Genomic DNA, 21,546 nt, shown 5'->3' on the forward strand with positions numbered 1-21,546 from the left:
ATACCTAACTAGCACCATTACTTACCAACTAAATAAAGTAACTAACCATTAGAAGTTACACTTTACCCCCTGATGTGCTGAAAATGGGTCAAATAAAACTAACTAAATTACCCTATTTCTAGACTCTCTAAGCTTTAAATTTATAAAACTAAGACTCGACCTAAACCCTAAAACACGCAACCGGCAAGTGAACCGATCGACGTAGTAAAGCTAAAGTAAGTCCGAGTGTCGAACCCACGAGACTCTACTGACTACGCTATGACTCTATCTAGACTCAAACTGACACGACATACTAAATTGTTTATTAATTTGGGGGGGGGTTTCTAAAAATCCTAAATAAAATAATAAAATAATACTAGAAAGCTAGACACGAACTCAAACGAAGGGTCTGATCAGTGAGAATGAAGACTACCTAGGCTAGACGCAGGCTAAACTCAGAATGAATTCCTATATGATAATGATGTGGTGTGGAACCGGGATCTTCTAATGCTAAACCTATTAAGATACCACTAAGCCCCTCAAACACTCTCGAGGCGATTCTTGTGGCACTACCTAGGATGTTACGCTCACCGGTTTTCTAGATTTCTTGTCCGTCCTCTAGTTTCTTGAAAGTGCTTATGTAAGACGCTCTACTTTGCCGCGCGAACGTCTAAAGCAACTATGGGTTTAATCTTGGCTTAATAGACAATGGGTGGTTAATTCCTTATAACTACTCCGAGACCTATTAATATCCTCGAGCCTTTCCGCGACGAGTCTAGCAGCACACTTGATTTTAATTAATTACCGAATATTGTTCCTAAGGTTACTAGTGCACTTTTTCACCCTAAAGAATTAATGACCTATTATGTGATATAGACACTCACCTAAGTCAAGAACCCTAATTCGACTCTATTCCGTGATAAAGACCGTCACCAAGAATCGAATGGAACAAATAAAAAATAAATAAATAATCACAAGCACACATATGCACCAAGACAAACTATCATAGTGTTTACAATACAAGAAAAGTCCACAACCACATCAATAATCAAATAAAAATCCAAACTTTGTCATGCCATAGTCATCGCCTAGGTAGTTTATGGTTTTAGCCGGAAAATATCATCAAAAACAAAGTCAAAAACATTGTATCAACTGAATTCATTGGTAACAAAGTCTAAACAAACAAAGAACGAAAGAAAAAGGTATGTAGAACCCGAATTTTCACTCCCGAATGCTCAAAAACGCTATCCCAATGATTCCAAGCTTCCAAGATGCTTCAAGCACGTCCACAACCTTCAATCAGCAGCCAATTCTTGCCCAAAGATGCCCAAGTTCGTAATAATCCCGCTGTGCACGCCTATATGTTATTATATAACCAAAAACCCTAACTTGCCATGCAATCCGCAACCTTCTGCCGACACAGAATCTTCAGGCGGCCCGCGTGAAGAAATGGCTTGAGCTAACGCGGGTCGCCTAGGGTTTAAAATCCTGAACATCTTGCCAAAACTCTCGCGGCCCGCCTAAGAATCATGCCTAAGTTGACGCGGGTCGCGAGAGGTAGTTATTCCTGCAATTCTTCCTTTAAGTCAATGCGGGGCGCGTGAAGATGCCTGTTAAGTCTACGCGGCCCGCCTGGGAGCTCCAGAACTGTAATTTTTCTTTGTTTCAGCTCCCGACTTCCTCGGTTTCCGTGCCAGCCTTCCGCCTTTCCAGAATTCTGCTCGTTTTCGCTCCTTTTGGCTGTAAAGACCTGGAAACACAAATAAATCAATAGTATGTACATTCTAAACTAAACCGACACTAAAACTAACTAACTAACGACTAAAAAGGACGCGAATACCGATGTATTTTGCAATACATCAAATATCCCCACACTTATCTTTTTTTCGTCCTCGAAAAAGAATAATGCAAACGGAATCATAGTCAAGATAGTCGATCGGGACAAAAGCTTAGATTATTTTATTAAATCGATACTCGTGTTAGCCGCGATTGCAAGTATAATGATCCTCTTAAACCCAACCCGGTTTCAAGCCCTTATCATGCAATTTAGGTTCAAGTTCGGTCAATCCACCTAGGGTCTCACGCTACGAATTGCAAGTCCACCTACTCCCCCCTCAAGCTTATAGGACAAAAGGAACCACCACTGGGTTATTTCCTAACCGCCTTATACCAAGATCAAGAGAGTTTAAAATCAAATCTATTCTTCCATTTTTTTTTCACATTTACGAGCGTAGACGTTGCGAACCCTAATCCTAGAGGTATTCCGGCTGTAGAGTCGCTATCCCCAACCACAGATTACATAGGCCTCGGTACTTTTTATTTATTTTGCAAGGTCGATTTCACACATTCTAGCGGTATTCCGGCTGTAGAGTCGCTATCCCCAACCACAGATTACATAGAATGGCTACTTTCATTTAGTTTCTAGCTCGCTTATTTATTTATTTATTATTATTTTTTTTCAACGAGATAATGACCAAAAACTCTAACGATCTTAGCTTATAACGGCATCCCTTATACTATTATTGGCGGTTTCAATTTCCCCACTTTCCCTAGATGAGAACCCACTAGTAGACCGACAATTAGGTATAATTAATATCAAAGGAACCCGAAACCGAATCAAGCCTACCCGCGCATCCCAAACTAGACACAAGCACGATTTTTTTATCTCATATTATTATTATTTGAACCCGATCAAAAACCCGACTTTTCTATCATTTTCCGTTTTTATTTTGCAAACTTCTTATTTCAAAAGACATTTTCTATTTTTTTAATTTTTTTTTGGATTTTTTTTTTCGACTAAAGACTCACTAACTACAAGTTCCCATCCCCACACTTGAATGTTGCATTGTCCCTAATGCAAGGATGTAAACCTGACTCCTAAAACCTAAAAACAAAAATAAATAAATAAATATACAAGTATACAAGTGGAACGACTTAGCTGAATCATATGTGAGACTGTCAGTATGCCAGTCGATACCACACATGCACTCCAATCCAAAACGCGCTCAGCAAACTGTACTAACTCGGACACGCGAACGGAAGCGGCATCAAAATCAACCTATCACTCAAAACATACTAAACCCAAAATAATATAAACCATCAAGGTATCATCACAAGTATCAACCAACCCACAACCCGACCAACCAATATATCATATCAATACAAACCAACTAACGAGGATCAAAAACAGCATAAAAATAAAACAAAAGATATAAATGCTGCAAGCACTGCTGCTCATCCTCATGCATCTCCTGCTCCACCCTGCTCTCCACCAGCAGGCTCCTCCTGCTGTGGCTGCCAAGCTGCTGGCGCCTGCAAATGGAAGTGATCATATATAACCTGCAAACCCTCTCGTATCTCCTGTCTCACCTGCTCAACCTCCTGTCTAACCTCCTGTCTAACCTCCTCCACTCTATCATACAAACCCTCCAAAGTCAGCGGCACTGGCCGCGGCTGCCTGAAAGGATACCCCCGTGCTGGGAGCTGATGTCTCTGAAGTGGCACCTGGTACCACTCCGGAATCGTGGTGGTCGCTGCCTCCTCGGCAGTCGGATCCGGGGACGGTGGTGCTGGCAGAATCTCTGTCCATGCTAGCGGCTCGATAAACGTGACGATCCTAGCTAGCTGTAAACTCCTCAACTCCACGAGAGATGGAGCGGGTCCCTCAGTCATCCTCTCCGCCGGAAACTCAGCAAACACACCCAAATTGGCTGCCAACATAGTGATATACGGCCCACCATACAATCTGGCCGTACCACCCCCCCTTCTTCGGCCTCGCTAAGGACCATGCCAAAATACTAGCTAGGTTGGCCGGCCGCCTCTCAACCATGCACATCAAACAAAACAAACTGTGCTGGTTTACCTTATCTCCCTCGTGCTTTCCTATCAAAGTAGAACATAAAATCTTGTGCACGAACCTGTAAACCGGATCTCTAATGTCTGACGCCACCAAATTGCTAGAATATGGTGAAATAGCAATGGTGTGCCAGAAACGTGCCAAATCCTCCTTCACGACACACGCCTCTGCCGGGTCTCTCAAAACCTACCTCAATAAACCTCTAAACTAATCTGACCCAACCTCCTCAGCCGAATACAACCCTGTCGCCTCTGCAAACTGCATCAGACTCATATTGTAAACCTATTTGCCCAACGCAAACGAAACCACATCCGGCTGATCGAACCCCCCTGGGTGCCTATAAATGAATGTGGAGTGAAACTCCATAGTCAGCTCCAGATACTGAGGCATCTCACAATCCATCGTCCACCTAAACTTATCCTCTAGAAGCTCCTGAACTCTCTCGACCTGTCCCAACTTCCTAACCAAATCCCAGTCAATCCTTTTACTCTCTAACAACTTCACCTTCTTAATTGCCTCGAATTTCATAAACTCATATGACCCCACCGTAAAACGCAACAACGGGCTCTCAACCAGCCTCTCACTCTGCCCGTGTGGGGTCCCAGCATCCCTGTATGTGATCTCTCGAAGTACCGGAGCATCCGGCTGCTCCTGTGCAGCTGCCTGGGCACGAGTAGTGCGCCTCTTGCGCTTGACACCCGAAGATGATCCTTCACCTGACATCCTGTTCACAACAGATCAAATAAACATGCAAAACAGGTGAACCGTTAGTAATCACAAGCTATTTTTGGTATTTTTGAATTTTTTTGATTTTTTTTGGAATTATTGTGTTTTTTTTATTTTTTATTTATTTTTTTTATATAAATAATAAAATAATAATATAATAATGTACAATCGGATGACGGCCGTATAGCATTTCATTCGCGGCCGTTGTCCGATAGAAGTGCATATCACAAAAACAACCCGAAACTAGGCCAACCTCGCCCGAATGGAGATTGAGTACGGGCGACGCGGCCTAAAATCGAGCGATGCAATAGTACGTGCACGACACGACACTAACACGACGCAACTATGACTCGAAACACACTAACGGACCCTAAACGACGCAAAACGACGCACATAATCCTAAAAACGACACTTATGACTCATTTTACAAAAATTTACACTTTTACCCCCTCCCGGCACCTTGCTCGCCCTCGAGCAATCCTAAGTGCCGAGAAATCAAAACAATCCAAGTGCGGAAGCAACGGAAGCGAATGCGCGCAAATTTTGTGAAAAATGGAATCTTTATGTGAAAAGTGCGCGCAATACCTCCCCACACTTGAAGTTCATCATGTCCAAAAACAAACGCCCAAAAATTTTTCGCGGACAAAACCGCCCCCTTTGATTTCCCTATGTCACATCCCGTTCGCACGCCTCTCAAAACAAATCAACCAATACAAACAAACCAACCCAAACCGCCCGCACCCTGGCAAATATTCAACAACGCAGAACATAGGGACTCGATGTAACCACCTGCGGACTCAGTGACCTAAACATACCGACACTGACTGACCCGAACCATAATTACGTACAAGACTGACGAAATGATACTTACACAAGACCTGACCCAAACTTAAAACCTACTGACCCGACTAAGACACAAACTGAACCGACTCACACACAACCCTGCGGACTCAAAACAACACTAACTAGACTCGATTCGACTCGACACAAACTGAATGACGAAGTAATCCAGCAAGAAATCATACCTGAAGCGTAACCGAACCGAATGAACAGATAAATCTGATGTGTGTCAACAGTGGTGTCCATGGTGGTCTGGTGGTTGGCGATGAGGTGGCGATTGACGGGGGTTGCAGGCAGTGGTGAACAGGTGGTGGACGTGATGACTGTGGTGGCAGGCGGTGGTTAAAATGGACGGGGTGATGGTGGTGTTGTATGGCAGTGGTGGAGGTAATGTGGATGGTGGTGTTCGGGGAGATGGGTGGTGGTGAAACGGTGGTGAAGGGAGGTGGTTATGGGTGTGAGTCGCCGGAGGGGGTTGTCAAAGATGGTTAGGGTTTCAAATGAGCGTGATTTGGGGGTTTTGAAGATGACACCGACTGCGACTGTTCACGCGACCCGCGTGAAGTGTGAAGCCAATATGAAGCGGGTCGCTTAAACTTTATTATTTTTAAACCCCTTTAACACCCAAGCGACCCGCGTGAAGTGTAATGGCAAGTGAAAGCGGGTCGCGAGTGTTCGTTTAATCTGCATTTCCTTTTAAGTCCAGGCGGGCCGCGTTAAATAGGGAAAAACCCTACGCGGGCCGCATGGACAGTGCAGAACTGCTGTTTGGTTAACAGTAACAGCAAGTTTCAGCAAAAATTCATTATCATTAATCCCTATTTTACCCCCTGCATTTATTTACGCGTTTTCAGCGTTAAACGTACCTGTGCAGCTGTTCGGTGATCGATCTCGGCTCCGTAAAGGCGATGAAACCTGCAAAAACACTCACGACACACACAAGACGCAAGAAAACACAAAACGACACAAATGACGCAAAAACTCACAAAAACTAAACTAAGGACACGACACGGACAACGACGCAATATACAAACTCTACACTTGAGTTTTCACTCAAGAACCTACGTGGTGGTGCTAGGCGGGTCCGAAAGAGGAACGGTTTCCTCTTCGGCGGTATCGATGGGACCTCCTATGTAGTGTTTCAACCGATGCCCGTTTACCTTCCACACATGCGAACTCTCTTCATCAAACAACTCGACGGTACCGTACGGGAAAACCTCCTTCACGACGTACGGCCCGAACCACCTCGACTTCAACTTCCCGGCGATCAATTTCAACCTCGAATTGAATAATAGCACCCGATCGCCCACTTTAAACTCCTTCAACTTTCGCAACTTCCTATCATGCAACGATTTCGACTTCTCCTTGATACTCCAAGAACGATCATACGCGGCGTCACGAAGCGCCTCTAACTCATGGATTTGGAAAAATCGTCTCCTAGCGGCCTCGGTCAAATCTAAATTCACCGTTTTGAGCGCCCAAAGAGCCCGATGCTCTAACTCGACCGGTAAGTGGCACGCTTTCCCGTAGACGATCATAAACGGTGTCGTACCTAATGGCGTCTTGTAGGCGGTTCGAAAAGCCCACAACGCATCGTCCAACTTGTCGGACCAATCTTGCCTACTCTTCCCTACCGTCTTCTCCAAAATCCGCTTCACTCCTCGATTCGCGTTCTCCACTTGACCGCTCGTTTGTGGATGATACGCGGTGGACAAGCGGTGCGTAACTCCATATCTCTCCAACGCCTTCTCCATAACCGCATTGCAAAAATGCGTGCCGCGATCGCTGATAATGGCTCTAGGCGTACCAAATCGCGTAAACAACTTCTTCAAGAATCTCACCACCACTCGTGCGTCATTAGTGGGCGAAGCTTGAGCTTCCACCCACTTCGAAACGTAGTCAATCGCAACGAGGATGTACCGATTTCCACTCGAAGATGGAAATGGTCCCATGAAATCGATACCCCAAACGTCAAAGACTTCCAACACCTGAATGGGATTCTGGGGCATCTCATCCTTGGATGAGATGTTGCCGGTTCGCTGACACCGGTCACACTTCCTAACAAACTCGGCCGCATCATCTACCACCGTCGGCCAATAGAAACCACAATCAAACACCTTCTGTGCGGTCACATGCGCACCATGGTGTCCTCCAGTCAATCCCTCGTGCACGTGCCTCAGGATCCCCGCACCTTCTTCTCTACTAACACACCTCCGCAAGACTCGATCACCGCCTATCCTGAAGAGATAGGGATCGTCCCAAATGTACTTCCTAGCGTCCCTCGTCAACTTGCGCTTCTCCTGCAAACTCAAACTCTCCATCACAAACCCGTCGGCCAAATAATTGGCTATGTCGCTAAACCACGGGAGGTCCACGGCTCCTGCCGTGACAGCATCAATAGACTCGTGAGGGAATCTGTCTCCTATCGCCTCCTCACGAATCTCCTCACGCTTCGGATCCTCTAGGCGAGACAGGTGGTCCGCCGCCACATTTTCTGCCCCCTTCTTATCCTTAATTTCAATGTCGAACTCGGAAAGAAGCAGAATCCATCGCATAAGACGCGGCTTCGCGTCCTTCTTCTGAAACAAGTGACGCAGAGCAGAATGATCAGTGAACACGACAGTTTTCGAAAGAACGAGATATGATCGGAATTTATCGAACGTGAACACCACCGCCAACAACTCCTTCTCCGTAGTGGTGTAATTTTCCTGGGCATCATTCAGCGTTTTACTCGCGTAGTAAATCGGGTGAAAATGCTTCTCCCGTCTCTGCCCTAACACCGCACCAACTGCGTAGTCACTCGCATCGCACATCAACTCGAATGGTAAGCTCCAATCAGGCGATACGAGGATCGGTGCACTCACTAATCTCTCCTTCAGAAACTCAAACGCTCGAAGGCACTCCTCGTCAAAGACGAAAGGAACGTCCTTCTCCAGCAATCGCGTCATGGGGCGAGTGATTTTGGAAAAATCCCTAATGAAGCGCCTATAAAATCCCGCATGACCGAGAAAACTACGAACCGACTTGACACTAGTCGGCGGAGGAAGCTGGCTAATTGTATCTATCTTCGCTCTATCAACCTCAATACCTGCTCGCGAAATCTTGTGCCCTAGCACAATCCCCTCAGTCACCATGAAGTGACACTTCTCCCAGTTCAGCATCAACTTCGTCTCCACACATCTCTTTAGCATCCTCTCAAGATTCGTCAAACACTGATCGAAAGAACTACCATACACTGAGAAGTCGTCCATAAACACCTCCATCGAACTCTCGACCATATCCTGAAAGATCGCGATCATACAACGCTGGAATGTAGCAGGAGCGTTACATAATCCAAACGGCATGCGTCGGTACGCGTATGTGCCATATGGACATGTAAAAGTGGTTTTCTCCTGATCCTCTGGTGCAATAGGAATCTGGAAATAACCCGAAAACCCGTCGAGAAAGCAATAGAACTGCTGACCCGCGAGACGCTCAAGCATCTGATCAATGAATGGGAGCGGAAAATGATCTTTACGAGTGGCGTCATTTAACTTTCGATAGTCAATGCACACACGCCAACCCGTAACAGTACGAGACGGAATAAGCTCATTCTTCGAATTCAGAACAACCGTCATCCCCCCTTTCTTCGGGACAACCTGCGTAGGACTCACCCAAGCTGAATCAGAAATGGGATAGATCAACCCAGACGCTAACAACTTCATCACCTCCTTCTTCACTACCTCCTGCATATTTGGATTCAACCGACGCTGCGGCTGCACTACAGGCTTGAAAACGTCCTCCATCAGAATGCGATGCGTGCAAAAGGTAGGGCTGATGCCCTTGATATCGGATAGCCTCCATGCAATCGCATCACTGTGCTCTCTAAGCACCTCAATCAGCCTTGACTTCTCCTCCTCTGTCAACTTCGAAGAAATGATGACAGGCATACTCGGCTTCTCTCCTAGAAACGCGTACTCGAGATGGGATGGAAGAACCTTAAGTTCTAAAGGCGGTGGAATCTCTACCGAAGTACTCTCATCACTAATCGCATCGAGCCCTAATGGCTCAGCACTAACCTCATCGCTCTCATCTAAACACTCCTCCTCTACCTCCTCTACCTCATCCTCAGAATGCTCGTCAACAACTCCCTCACCTACCAGATCGGCTCCACTAATGTACTCGAAGCACGTGTCGACACAAGATATAAATGAATTGAGAAAATAGACGGAATGACACGGCCCACTAACATCATCTCCACAACTAGGATGCTGCATCGCTCTATCGATCTCAAATGTGACAACCTCGTCACCCGCACGAAGAGAAATCTTACCGTCAAAGACGTCAATGATCGCCTTTGCGGTTCGAAGGAATGGACGGCCAAGAATAAGAGGAACTCTCTCATCGGCCTCCATATCAAGCACAACGAAGTCTACTGGGAACACAAACCTATCGACCTTCACCAGCAAATTCTCTACTACCCCACGAGGATACTTGACTGATCGGTCAGCCAAGGACAATGACATGCGCGTGGGTGTAAGCTCTCCTAGACCAAGACGCTCATACAACGAGAATGGCATCAAATTGATGCTGGCCCCTAAATCGGCTAAGGCGTGAGAAGGGGTAACGGCTCCCCCAAAGAAACATGGAATCGTGAATGTGCCAGGGTCGGTCAACTTCTCTGGTAGCTTATTCAAGACTACCGCGGAACAACCCCCTGTCAATGGAATATTCGAAAGCTCACCGATTTTCTAGATTTCTTGTCCGTCCTCTAGTTTCTTGAAAGTGCTTATGTAAGACGCTCTACTTTGCCGCGCGAACGTCTAAAGCAACTATGGGTTTAATCTTGGCTTAATAGACAATGGGTGGTTAATTCCTTATAACTACTCCGAGACCTATTAATATCCTCGAGCCTTTCCGCGACGAGTCTAGCAGCACACTTGATTTTAATTAATTACCGAATATTGTTCCTAAGGTTACTAGTGCACTTTTTCACCCTAAAGAATTAATGACCTATTATGTGATGTAGACACTCACCTAAGTCAAGAACCCTAATTCGACTCTATTCCGTGATAAAGACCGTCACCAAGAATCGAATGGAACAAATAAAAAATAAATAAATAATCACAAGCACACATATGCACCAAGACAAACTATCATAGTGTTTACAATACAAGAAAAGTCCACAACCACATCAATAATCAAATAAAAATCCAAACTTTGTCATGCCATAGTCATCGCCTAGGTAGTTTATGGTTTTAGCCGGAAAATATCATCAAAAACAAAGTCAAAAACATTGTATCAACTGAATTCATTGGTAACAAAGTCTAAACAAACAAAGAACGAAAGAAAAAGGTATGTAGAACCCGAATCTTCACTCCCGAATGCTCAAAAACGCTATCCCAATGATTCCAAGCTTCCAAGATGCTTCAAGCACGTCCACAGCCTTCAATCAGCAGCCAATTCTTGCCCAAAGATGCCCAAGTTCGTAATAATCCCGCTGTGCACGCCTATATGTTATTGTATAACCAAAAACCCTAACTTGCCATGCAATCCGCAACCTTCTGCCAACACAGACTCTTCAGGCGGCCCGCGTGAAGAAATGGCTTGAGCTAACGCGGGTCGCCTAGGGTTTAAAATCCTGAACATCTTGCCAAAACTCTCGCGGCCCGCCTAAGAATCATGCCTAAGTTGACGCGGGTCGCGAGAGGTAGTTATTCCTGCAATTCTTCCTTTAAGTCAATGCGGGGCGCGTGAAGATGCCTGTTAAGTCTACGCGGCCCGCCTGGGAGCTCCAGAACTGTAATTTTTCTTTGTTTCAGCTCCCGACTTCCTCGGTTTCCGTACCAGCCTTCCGCCTTTCCAGAATTCTGCTCGTTTTCGCTCCTTTTGGCTGTAAAGACCTGGAAACACAAATAAATCAATAGTATGTACATTCTAAACTAAACCGACACTAAAACTAACTAACTAACGACTAAAAAGGACGCGAATACCGATGTATTTTGCAATACATCACCCCCCCCCCCTTGATAATAACCGGTTAGGAGACATGGGCTCCACAAGAGATTTCTTTTATATATTTTATAAGATCTTGTTGGAGTATATTCCAAAATAAGATGCCATATGCTATTAGAATTATATAAAAACCACTTAAATAATACATATATTATTCATCATCTTCTTCAACAAAACTCCTCCTCCCTTCCCCCATAACCTACGGCCACCACACCACCACCACCTCTCCACCATTCCCAACCATTCTAAGGAGGTCCAAAGGTGCTAGGAGCCGAGTTAGGAAGCTTGGAGGCGTTGGAGCTTGAAGGACCTCTCTCTAGTGCTTTTATCCACCTAGTTTATCATCTTCATCAACTTGTGTTCTTCTCTAGCCATAGTGCTAGTAGTAAGTTCCATTGATCTTGTTTTTACTCACAATTTTAGTGGTTAAAGTATGAAGTAACTTGGTAAACTAAAGAATCTCAAGAAACATAAAGATGAACATTAACATAAAGATCTAAAACATGAAGATCAAGTGGTTCTAGTGTATGTATTGAACTTGTTTGTTGATTTCTTGTGTTCATGGTGTAGATCACCATATGAAGCTTGCTAGGTGATGATTAAACACATGATCTAGCAAGTGTAAGGATAGATCTTGAGAAGTTTATAATGATCATCCTTTATGTAAATCATGAACTTTAAAATAAACTTGTTTTAGTGAATGATGATTTGTGATACATGATATAAGACTTGAAAATAAAATATTTCAAGAATAATATTTTCAAGGAACTAAAGTTTATTACAAGATCTAACATGATCATGATGTTTAAAGGAAATAAACATGTTTTAAGTGTTGAATAAAAGCTAGAAACATATTGTTAACAAGAAAAATACAAGAAGAAATATTTTTAGAAAATCTTCATACAAGTTGTGAAGATCTAAATTCTTCAAGAATGACATTTTTAAATAAATAACCACACTTTAAAGGGTAACTAAACTTACTAAGTACACTAGTAAGTTACTACAAATTTTTGCAAGGTTTCAAGTTCATGACATAGTGTAAATTTCGTATTTTTGACATATGGTAAGTGTAGAATGATTTGTTGATGATTGGTGATGATTTTACAAAAGAAAATGATATGCTTGAAAGCATGGAAACCTCCATTTACAAAAGAAACTATGGCAAAATTTTCTAAAAATACCAACACTTAGAAAATATTTTCTACACAAGTGTTTACAAGTGTATTTTTAACTATGATTTTCCATATAAACTTTGCCATAGATTTTTGTAACAAAAATACAAGCATTGGAGGTTGGTTTTTACAAATAAAAATGGGTAAATATGTATTTAGAATATATATTTACATTAAAGACATTGTGTGTGATTATGTGAAGTAGTTATATTATTTTAGGGAAAATAATATAACTCACAAATACCAAGAATTTACAACACCAAAATAATACCAAGAATTTCATGGAATGAAATATATAAGCTACACACTTGATATTGTAAAACCGAACGCAATAACACAACTTACGAAATACTCCGAGAAGTACCATTACAATATATTTTTGGTAAATATTATTTTGGACACAAAAGAAACGAAAGTATGATTTTATTATTACAAAGTATATCATATTTTCGACAAAGAGGAAATATATTACTTTTGGAAGTAAAAATTTATTTTCTTAGAATATTTAAAAGATGTATGATTTTTGAAGAAAAATATATATCTTCTTGACGATACATTATTTTGGGCAAAACAAGTCTACGTATATTTTCTAAGTGAAAATATGTTATTTTGGAAACTACAAATACAAGAATACATGTACGAAATACTCCCATCCTTGGGAAGGAAACACGAAAACAAAATACTTGAAAAGTATTATAACTCTGTATGATGTAAAGACATAAAGTAAACGTAACTCAAAACATGAATACTAAGGCAAGGCACGGCCCGCTCGTCTAATAGACCCTAGCACATTGTAGGTAGTCGTGTTTGCTGACGAGATTCGAGTTACGAGAACTGAAGACGTAAAACTGTGAGTTCATGCTCCCCCTTTTCTTTAACTACTTTTGGTTTTATAACTCTCGGGGGTGAAATACATGTTACAAATGCTTAAACGGTATGAAACGCCTATGAAATACTAGATCATGTGAGCATAGACTTAATACTAAAAATGCCATAAACTCTTGGTGAAGACTAGTACCAAGCAGTGTTAAAGATGCCTTAAATTCTTGGTGAAAACTAGTACCAAGAAATGCTAAAAATGCCATAAAGTCTTGGTGAAAACTAGTACCAAGCCATTAAAAACATTCATTAATTAGGGACGAGGGTTAGATCTAACGGGTACTGCCGAACCCCACTCATGGTCAAAACTAGTACCTAGTAGTGCTTCGGAGTCCCAGTCGAGGTTAATCGACACAGTCGAGGGTAATCGACACAGTCAAGGAGTCAGAACGAGTACTCCGACAAGGAGTCAGAACGAGTACTCCAACAAGGAGTCAGAACGAGTACTCCGACAAGGAATCAGAATGAGTATTCCGACAAGGAGTCATAACAAGTACTCCCCATGTCCTCACATGCCTTAAAGTTCTTGTAAAACATTCATGTTCATACACGTTTTTCATACCTGTTTACAAAAAGAGTCTCTCAAAGATTTACAAGAATTTCGATATACAAACAAGGCGCATGAACTCGCTCAACTTTATGTTGATGTTTTCCAAAATTACATGTATTTCAGGTAACAGGATGGATCTTGGGCGCAAGTGTCGTAACTAGAAGTAAACTCCAAGTTTAGATGTCATCCACTTTTGTTGATTTGTAACCTAGACGGAGGTTGTGTTTTAAAACTTAAATAACAAGTGTTTGTAATACTCAAATTTTATGAATGGATGAACATCGTTTTGATCATGTAGTTGTTTATTACGATTGAATGCAATGATATTAAACCAATCACACATCATACGCTTCCGCAAAAGACAGGGTGTGACACATTTCACACATTCCCGTACCCATAGTTATCGTTCCCCACAAAGTTGGCATTTTGGTAGCCAAACTCATCATCTTCAAAACCTCTATCATTGTAGACATTACCCCTATTCACATACCCCCAATCCTCATTATCAACCCGATCATCGTAATTACCCCCATCATCCGAATATTTCGTATGAACACTCACTTGTTCCGGCGATTGGTAACTGGTAATACTAAACGGCTCATCATCGGGGATAGCGTTTCTCAAATCGTCTATATTAAAGAACGGGTCTTCGTTCGCGGGATTGCCACGATCTTGATTGCCTCTACGGTCGGAATTAACATTCCGGTCATCAAGGTGAATGGGTAAGGAATTTTGTCAGCGAAAGTTTTGTTGTTGGGGTGTTCTTTGGGTGTTGTTGGGATTTTGGTTTCGGAAAGGTGGTGTGGGTGGTCTAGAGTTGTTATTACCACCCGGTTGCTCTTGAGGTATAGGTTGGACATTTTGAGCGGGATTGAAGTTTCCTCGGTATTGGAATTGGTTCGGATTTTGATTTTGGTTAAGCTTTTGGTTTGCCATTGAATCAGTTTCAATGGGTGGTGTGAATTGTGGTGTTTGGGTGACTTGGTTAGAAACAAGTGTTGCTTCCAACCGGGTTGCTAAGTTCCCTCTTGCAAGTCTTTCGATTTCCGGTTCGTAGACTAACGATGAAGTCCTCCCGGAGTTCCGCGTATGCATGCACTACGTGTAACCTGCACAAGTAACACACCCCGCGTAACAAAGAAAAATACAAAGTACAAGAAAATAAATTATGCAAATTAAACAGTTAATCACACAAATTCAAACAATATCCAAACATAAAGCGCACGCACTCCCCGGCAACTGCGCCAAAATTTGATCGGAGTGTCGCGCTCCGGTCAAAGATAATATTTATAAGCCCTAATTAGCCTTAACAAATAGTTAGTGGAAGCAAGGGGTTGAACCACGAAGAGTATGTGTTTTGCGAATGGATTCGATTGAACTAAATTGAATGTCACAATTTATGAAGCTTGCTAGAATGTTTTTGTATTTTTGTTTGATTGGAAAATGTGAATTAGACTAATAGAATTGGCTTAAATGATTAACAACTAATAATTAACGATTGCAAGAAAATTTGATTACTAAACAATAATGAGAAAAAGGGTTCACACCCGGTTTTGGTAATTGCTAACCTCGGGTTTCTACAAATTTTAGATTCAACTCAATTGTATAACGATTAATGGATTTAGTGTACCGTGACTTAGGTGCCAATAACTATCAACGTTTCGAAGAACGGACAAGAATGCACTTTGTAATCACAACAAGTAAAACCTAACCATGACAACGCATAACTACACATAACCATTTCGCAAAGTCATAGCTTTATAATCGCTCGACAATTTACGAATACGAAACAAATGTAAACTATGTCAACGGTTTCAAAAATCAATACAAATTTTCACAAAGTTGAATCAAGAACAATTCAAAACCCTAAATTAAACAACTACCTAACCGAGGTGAAACCAAGGTAATTAGCCGCTCATGGTGGGAGGAACTCGATCACCGGATGCTTGAGACTTGAATTGGGTCATCTTGAAGCTTGAATATGGATGAATGGATGAATGATTAGGGTTTGTGGATGATTGGTGATGGTGAAGTGAATAATGATTCGGATTGATTCGATTGATGTATCTTGATGGTAGGTGAAATTGGAGATGAATGGTTGGTGAATTAGGCTCCAAGAGGTGATTAAAAAACAAAACCCCTGTGTAACCCCCCGAAATAAAGGCTCCCCCCATGTTTTGATTCGTTCCAACACTAAAGAAACCAAAATCTCGCGTCTTGGTTCAGCCGAAGCCGTCGCCGACGGTCCAAGGACCCATCGCCGACGGTGTGTCCTTGTTGTTCTTTTGCCGGACACTTTATCTCGCTGCCTACGGACAATTATAGCGACGGAATTTTACACAAACCGTCGGCGACGGTGCCCAGAAGCCATCTTCTCCGTTTTTTCGCTATCTTGAGTCCGGTTGACCCGTTTCGCTTCCCGGTGGCTCGTTTTTCATCCTGGTGACCTATAAAGCTCCCGAAAAGCTCCTTTAACTCCGCTAGTCCTGCAAAATACATATCTAATCAAAAGTAGGCTCTTCGAAATTAGAACTTGCGTAAAAACATCAAATTAAGCAATTACGATCACCGGTTTTCAACCACCTATCAGTTAGCAAATATCTGCGGGAATCTAACATCTGATCTATTCCATACAAACTTTGTTCTAGGCTAAATATTGTTACATTGAACAAACCTCTGTTCTTCAAACCTATGTTGCTTTGTTTCAAACATCTGTTTGGCCAAAACACATGTTTGGTCTTCGTGATCAGTGTTTTGCTTCAATAGGGCTTTGGCCATCAGTGCTTTCTTCTTCTTCAATAGAGGTTCCAAGGCTGTGAACAGATCTTTGAATGTCTTCAACAAATGTTTTGATTAAGATACACTACTGGGAGAAGTTGGAGGAGGATCTTAAGTTTTATCAAGTTTGTGTCACAGGAGCTTCTTGTGACCTTGAAGATCTTCAAGCAAAGATGGTGATGTTCCAATAGGACAATCAAAAGCTTGTTGCAAAGAGGCATTGGTTGGTGTCCCAAGGCTTTGGTCAGTTGATTGTTTATCTTAAGGGAAGTCAGGAATACTCTGACTTGCTAACCAAAGCGTATAAGGTTTGTAAGGGTGGCAGGTATCTGGAGGGTTTGAAGGATGGATACACTTATTTTTCCCATGGTCTTAGCAGGAAGACAACCCTGAGATACGATTCGAAGGTTAAGAAATGACTCCTCAAAGTTTAAGAGGAATTGAACAAATGGGCCCCTCTTGTATTAGAGCAATTATCTGCTAATTCTGATGTGTCTCATCTTTAACTCGAAGCCTTGTTCCCTCTTCCAGCCTCAGGACCTTCTGACCAGATGCCCTCTCTTTAAAGCTTCTTATGCCTGTTGTCTTTTGAACAATACTAATTTGGACAAGCAGTTCGATGTGTTGCAATTATCGGAGTGTCGCGCTCCGGTCAAAGATAATATTTATAAGCCCAAATTACCCTTAACAATGTGTTAGTGGTAGTAAGGGGTCGATCCACGAAGAGTATGTGGTTTGTGTATGGATTCGAATGAATTATAAACAATTGTCACAATTATGAAGCTTGCTAAAATATTTTTGGGTTTTCGTTTAATTGAAAGATGTGAAATTGGATTACTGAAATTGAATTACTTACTTGACAACTACTACTTAACGATTGCACGAATTTTGGATATTTAGAACAATAATAATAAAAAGGAATCACACCCGGTTTCGGTAATTATTAACTTAGGATTTCTACAAGTTCTAGTTTCAACTCAATTGCATTTGATTAACGGATTTAGTGTACCGTGACTTAGGTGCTACTAACTATCAACGCCCTGAAGAACGGACAAAAAGACACTTTGTAATCAACACAAGTAAATCCTAACAATGATAATGCACAATTACATATCACCGTTTCGTGAAGTCATAACTTTTAACATCGCTCGACAATTCACGAATTCGCAACAAATGTAACACTATTATCAAAAGTTTCAAAATCAAATACAAATTGTCACTAAGTTAAAACAAGAACAATTCGAAACCCTAGAATTAACAACTACCTACACCGGGGTGAAACCGAGATGATTAGCCGCTCATGGTTGAAGAAGCTTGATCACCGGATGTTTGGAATGCGGATGAAATCATCTCGAAGCTTGAACAATGGAGAATTGATGGATGTTGAAGGTTTGGCGAAGAATAATGGTGGAAAGATTGATGGTGATGGTTAGGGTTTGTATGGATTGGTGATTGTGAATGATTGATTGTTCTTGATTCGGATTGATGATGGAATGATGGATGGAATTCAAGATGGAATAGTTGGTGAATAAGGCTCCAAGAACAAGGTTCAAAAACCTCCAAAAGTGTAACTCCCATATTAGTTGGTCAACAACCCAATAAGAACCGAGCCTACACATAAAAATCCCAAATTCGCGATCCAGCTTTTGACGAGCCGTGGCCGACGGCCTGAAGCCCCGTCGGCGACGGTGCCTGCTTCTCAACATTTGGCCGACGGCCTATTTAGCTGTCTACGGAGAAAATCAGGCTATGGCCATTTACACCAACCGTCGGCGACGGCCCATATGGGCGTCGGCGACGGTGCCCAGGAATCATTCTTTCTGTTTTTCACACTCCTTGCTCCCGGTTGACCCGTTTTGCTTCCCGGTGGTCCCGTTTTCACTCCGGTGACCCGTAAAGCCCCCGAAAAGCTCCTTAAACTCCAGTAGACCTGCAAAACACAAACCTAATCAAGAGTAGGCAATTCGAAACTAAAACTTTTGTAAAAACATCAAATTAAACAATTACAAGCACCGGTTTTCAACCACGTGTCACATCCCCACACTTGTCTTTTGCTTGCCCTCAAGCAAATCTGTTTTTCACCTTCACGTGGGTCGAACAACGAATATACATCCCATTCCCGAGACAAAGGTTAAGGTCTAATGTCATGCTAAAGTTCAAACTCTTTGCAATATTCAATGTATTTAATGGTAACATGCTTTTAGATATACAAATGGTTACCCAAGATTAACCCGCCCGTAAAACTAACAACTCATGCATATCCCTCACAATGTGCTCTCCACTCGGCTTAAAATTCGCTAACATGTATAATGTATTAGCATTTCAACAATTAATTGCTCAAAACCGATTAGAACACGTACCCGCATAGGCTTGCAACTCAATCATAGGTTGTAACGGGGCTAGGCGAAGGGTAGGAAATAGGATATTTTTAAAGTGGCTAGAGTGATGAAAATTCGACTTTTTATTACAAAAGACTATCCTAAACCAAAGTAAACTATAAACATCCACTATGGGCAATAATCTTTCACCCTTTTATTCGATAACTACTAACGCTTCTTTTTGTGTTTTTCTTCCACAATTTTCAATTCTTTTTCACAATTTTTTTTTTTGAACGAGTCATAACAACTATACAAACTTAAGCTCCTATAATCGAATTTTCATCACACGGGTTTAAAAAGAAAAGGTTTAAGGTTTATGGGCTATAGGGTGGTCAAACGAAAGGTTTAGGCTCAAAATGGGCAACTAAGGAATTTGTTCGGGTAAGGATAGAAAAATGGTTTAAAGATAAAAAGGTTTACCTAATGCCTTAATCATTCTCGTGCTTGTATTTGGTCTATAGTCTCAAACGTATCAAAAATTGCAAGTTCTACAATACGCGACTAACGGCCCACTCAAACAAAGAAACATGTAAATGTGAATCTATGATATATAAGTGGCTCAAACCTCATGTATAAGGGTATGATATGTGATATGCATACATTGCTAGTTACTTAGGCGAATTATTCCCAAATAACCACCCGCTAAATACCCGATATGCTTATTAATTTGAACTTGACCATAACAACAGACCAAATGGGTTGTGACATCCCTCGTTGACTTGGTTACTTGTGCTTTTGAGATTGCTTTGAAAACAAGACATTTTAGTAAAAATTTTTGAAAGTTTCCCCCATCCCCACACTTGAGGTAAACATTGTCCTCAATGTGTAGTGTTTAAATGAACGGGTCAAAAATCGAAAATTTTTACTACTCCCCCATCCCCACACTTGAAGTACATATTGTCCTCAATGTGTAAGAACTAGAGTTTTAAGGCCATACGGTATGGAACCGTCGCCAGGTTCGTCCTCCGACTTCGCCGCCACATCACCACCGTCGTCCCATGCCGCCGCCCCTCCGTCCCGCTCTGTCCCGTCGTCGCCGTCCGACTTTAGCCGTTTGAGACGGACCAAAGATGTGGGCCTCCCCCTCGGCGACGCCGTCCTCCCACGCCGCCCCCGTCGGTCTTGCTCCGGCGACGTGCTCGGCTCCGGCACCATACCGAGTAGCCTAACAACGCACAAGGGATGTGACACGACTAACCTTCCCAACTTTTCACCCCGGAAATTAAAATACACATTACAATCCACTTATTCTAAACTACCAATCAAAGTAAAAAGAAACACATGCACCTGATTTTTATCGCTTGATGCTCATATCCTTCGTCTCTTCATAAAAGTGGTTGTCCCGCGAACCCGTTATACCTACAAATTCTAATCCTTGTGTAGAAGCATGCTTCTCACAACCATCAAAATTTGTTAGTTACTTAGTTCTACCATTTTTATGAACACATTACCAAGCCATGCATTATCTCACTTCGATTTTATGTGGAAAATATTTTACAACAACAACAAGCCTAACTCACTTTCGTAGGAATCACGGTTGCATTTAGCTTATGCAACAAGCCCTTTTAAACCTCCCAATAGCTTGGGAGGACGAGAGGTCTCGTGAGGGTTATATAGGGAACACACCCACAAAGTTCATTTAACTAGGCAATAATTTAAATAATCAAAATGAGAAAAACGAAAATAAACTAATAATATACAACAACAACAACAACAAAAACGCACCTCGCCTCTACCGCTGATATCTCTCATTAGGGTTCACTGGCGGGTTCGGCTGGTACGGATAACCAGTAAGGGCCTCAAACATATCCCTATAGTTATCCAGCGGGCTTGACTCTTGTTGGGGTGGCGGCTGGTACGGCATCGGAACGAAACTCGAGCCGACTGCTTCGGGCCAGTGAGGGATTGGATCGGAGGGCCCTCGCGGATGAGGAAGGTTGGGGTAATCGGTCCACCCCGAATGTTCAGCATATGGAAGCCCGGCTTGATAATCTCGTTGATGGCGTTCTTGGTCATGGAGCACCTTGAAATTATTAATCGCCATCTGGTTGGAGAAAGCCATTGCCCCCCATCGGCGTTGGTCCAACTCTGCCTGTGCATTCCGGCGCCTAGCATCCGCTTCCTCCCATGCTTGTCTGCTGGCCCTTTCCTCTTCTTGCAGCTGTATCATGCGTTCCATTTGAGATTGTTGCAACGCATATTGCAGCTGCTGTTCCTCCAACTGCTTTTCCACCCTCTCGCGGAAAGATGATTGAAAACCCCATTGTTGTTGTGAGTACGCCCCTTGCGCCTCTTCCCATTCTTTCCGACTAGCATGGTACTCTCTTGCTTCACCAATACCCGCCGACACATTGTCGTAGATCGCTTGATCCCCACGGTTCCACAACCGATACG

At 42.5% G+C, this 21,546-nt stretch overlaps 1 protein-coding gene across 1 annotated transcript; it reads right to left on the reverse strand.

The window, feature by feature from the left end:
• Positions 1-4,117: 4,117 nt before the first annotated feature.
• On the reverse strand, positions 4,118-20,307 carry LOC110880557. The gene is made up of 5 exons (XM_022129061.1): positions 20,100-20,307; positions 16,342-16,482; positions 8,956-10,097; positions 6,467-8,682; positions 4,118-4,559 (listed from the first exon to the last, which is right to left on the reverse strand). The coding sequence occupies exons 1-5, from the start codon at positions 20,305-20,307 to the stop codon at positions 4,118-4,120; spliced, it is 4,149 nt and encodes a 1,382-aa protein (XP_021984753.1).
• Positions 20,308-21,546: the final 1,239 nt, after the last annotated feature.

The sequence above is a fragment of the Helianthus annuus genome, chromosome 10 (assembly GCF_002127325.2).
Source record: "Helianthus annuus cultivar XRQ/B chromosome 10, HanXRQr2.0-SUNRISE, whole genome shotgun sequence".
Taxonomy (NCBI): domain Eukaryota; kingdom Viridiplantae; phylum Streptophyta; class Magnoliopsida; order Asterales; family Asteraceae; genus Helianthus; species Helianthus annuus.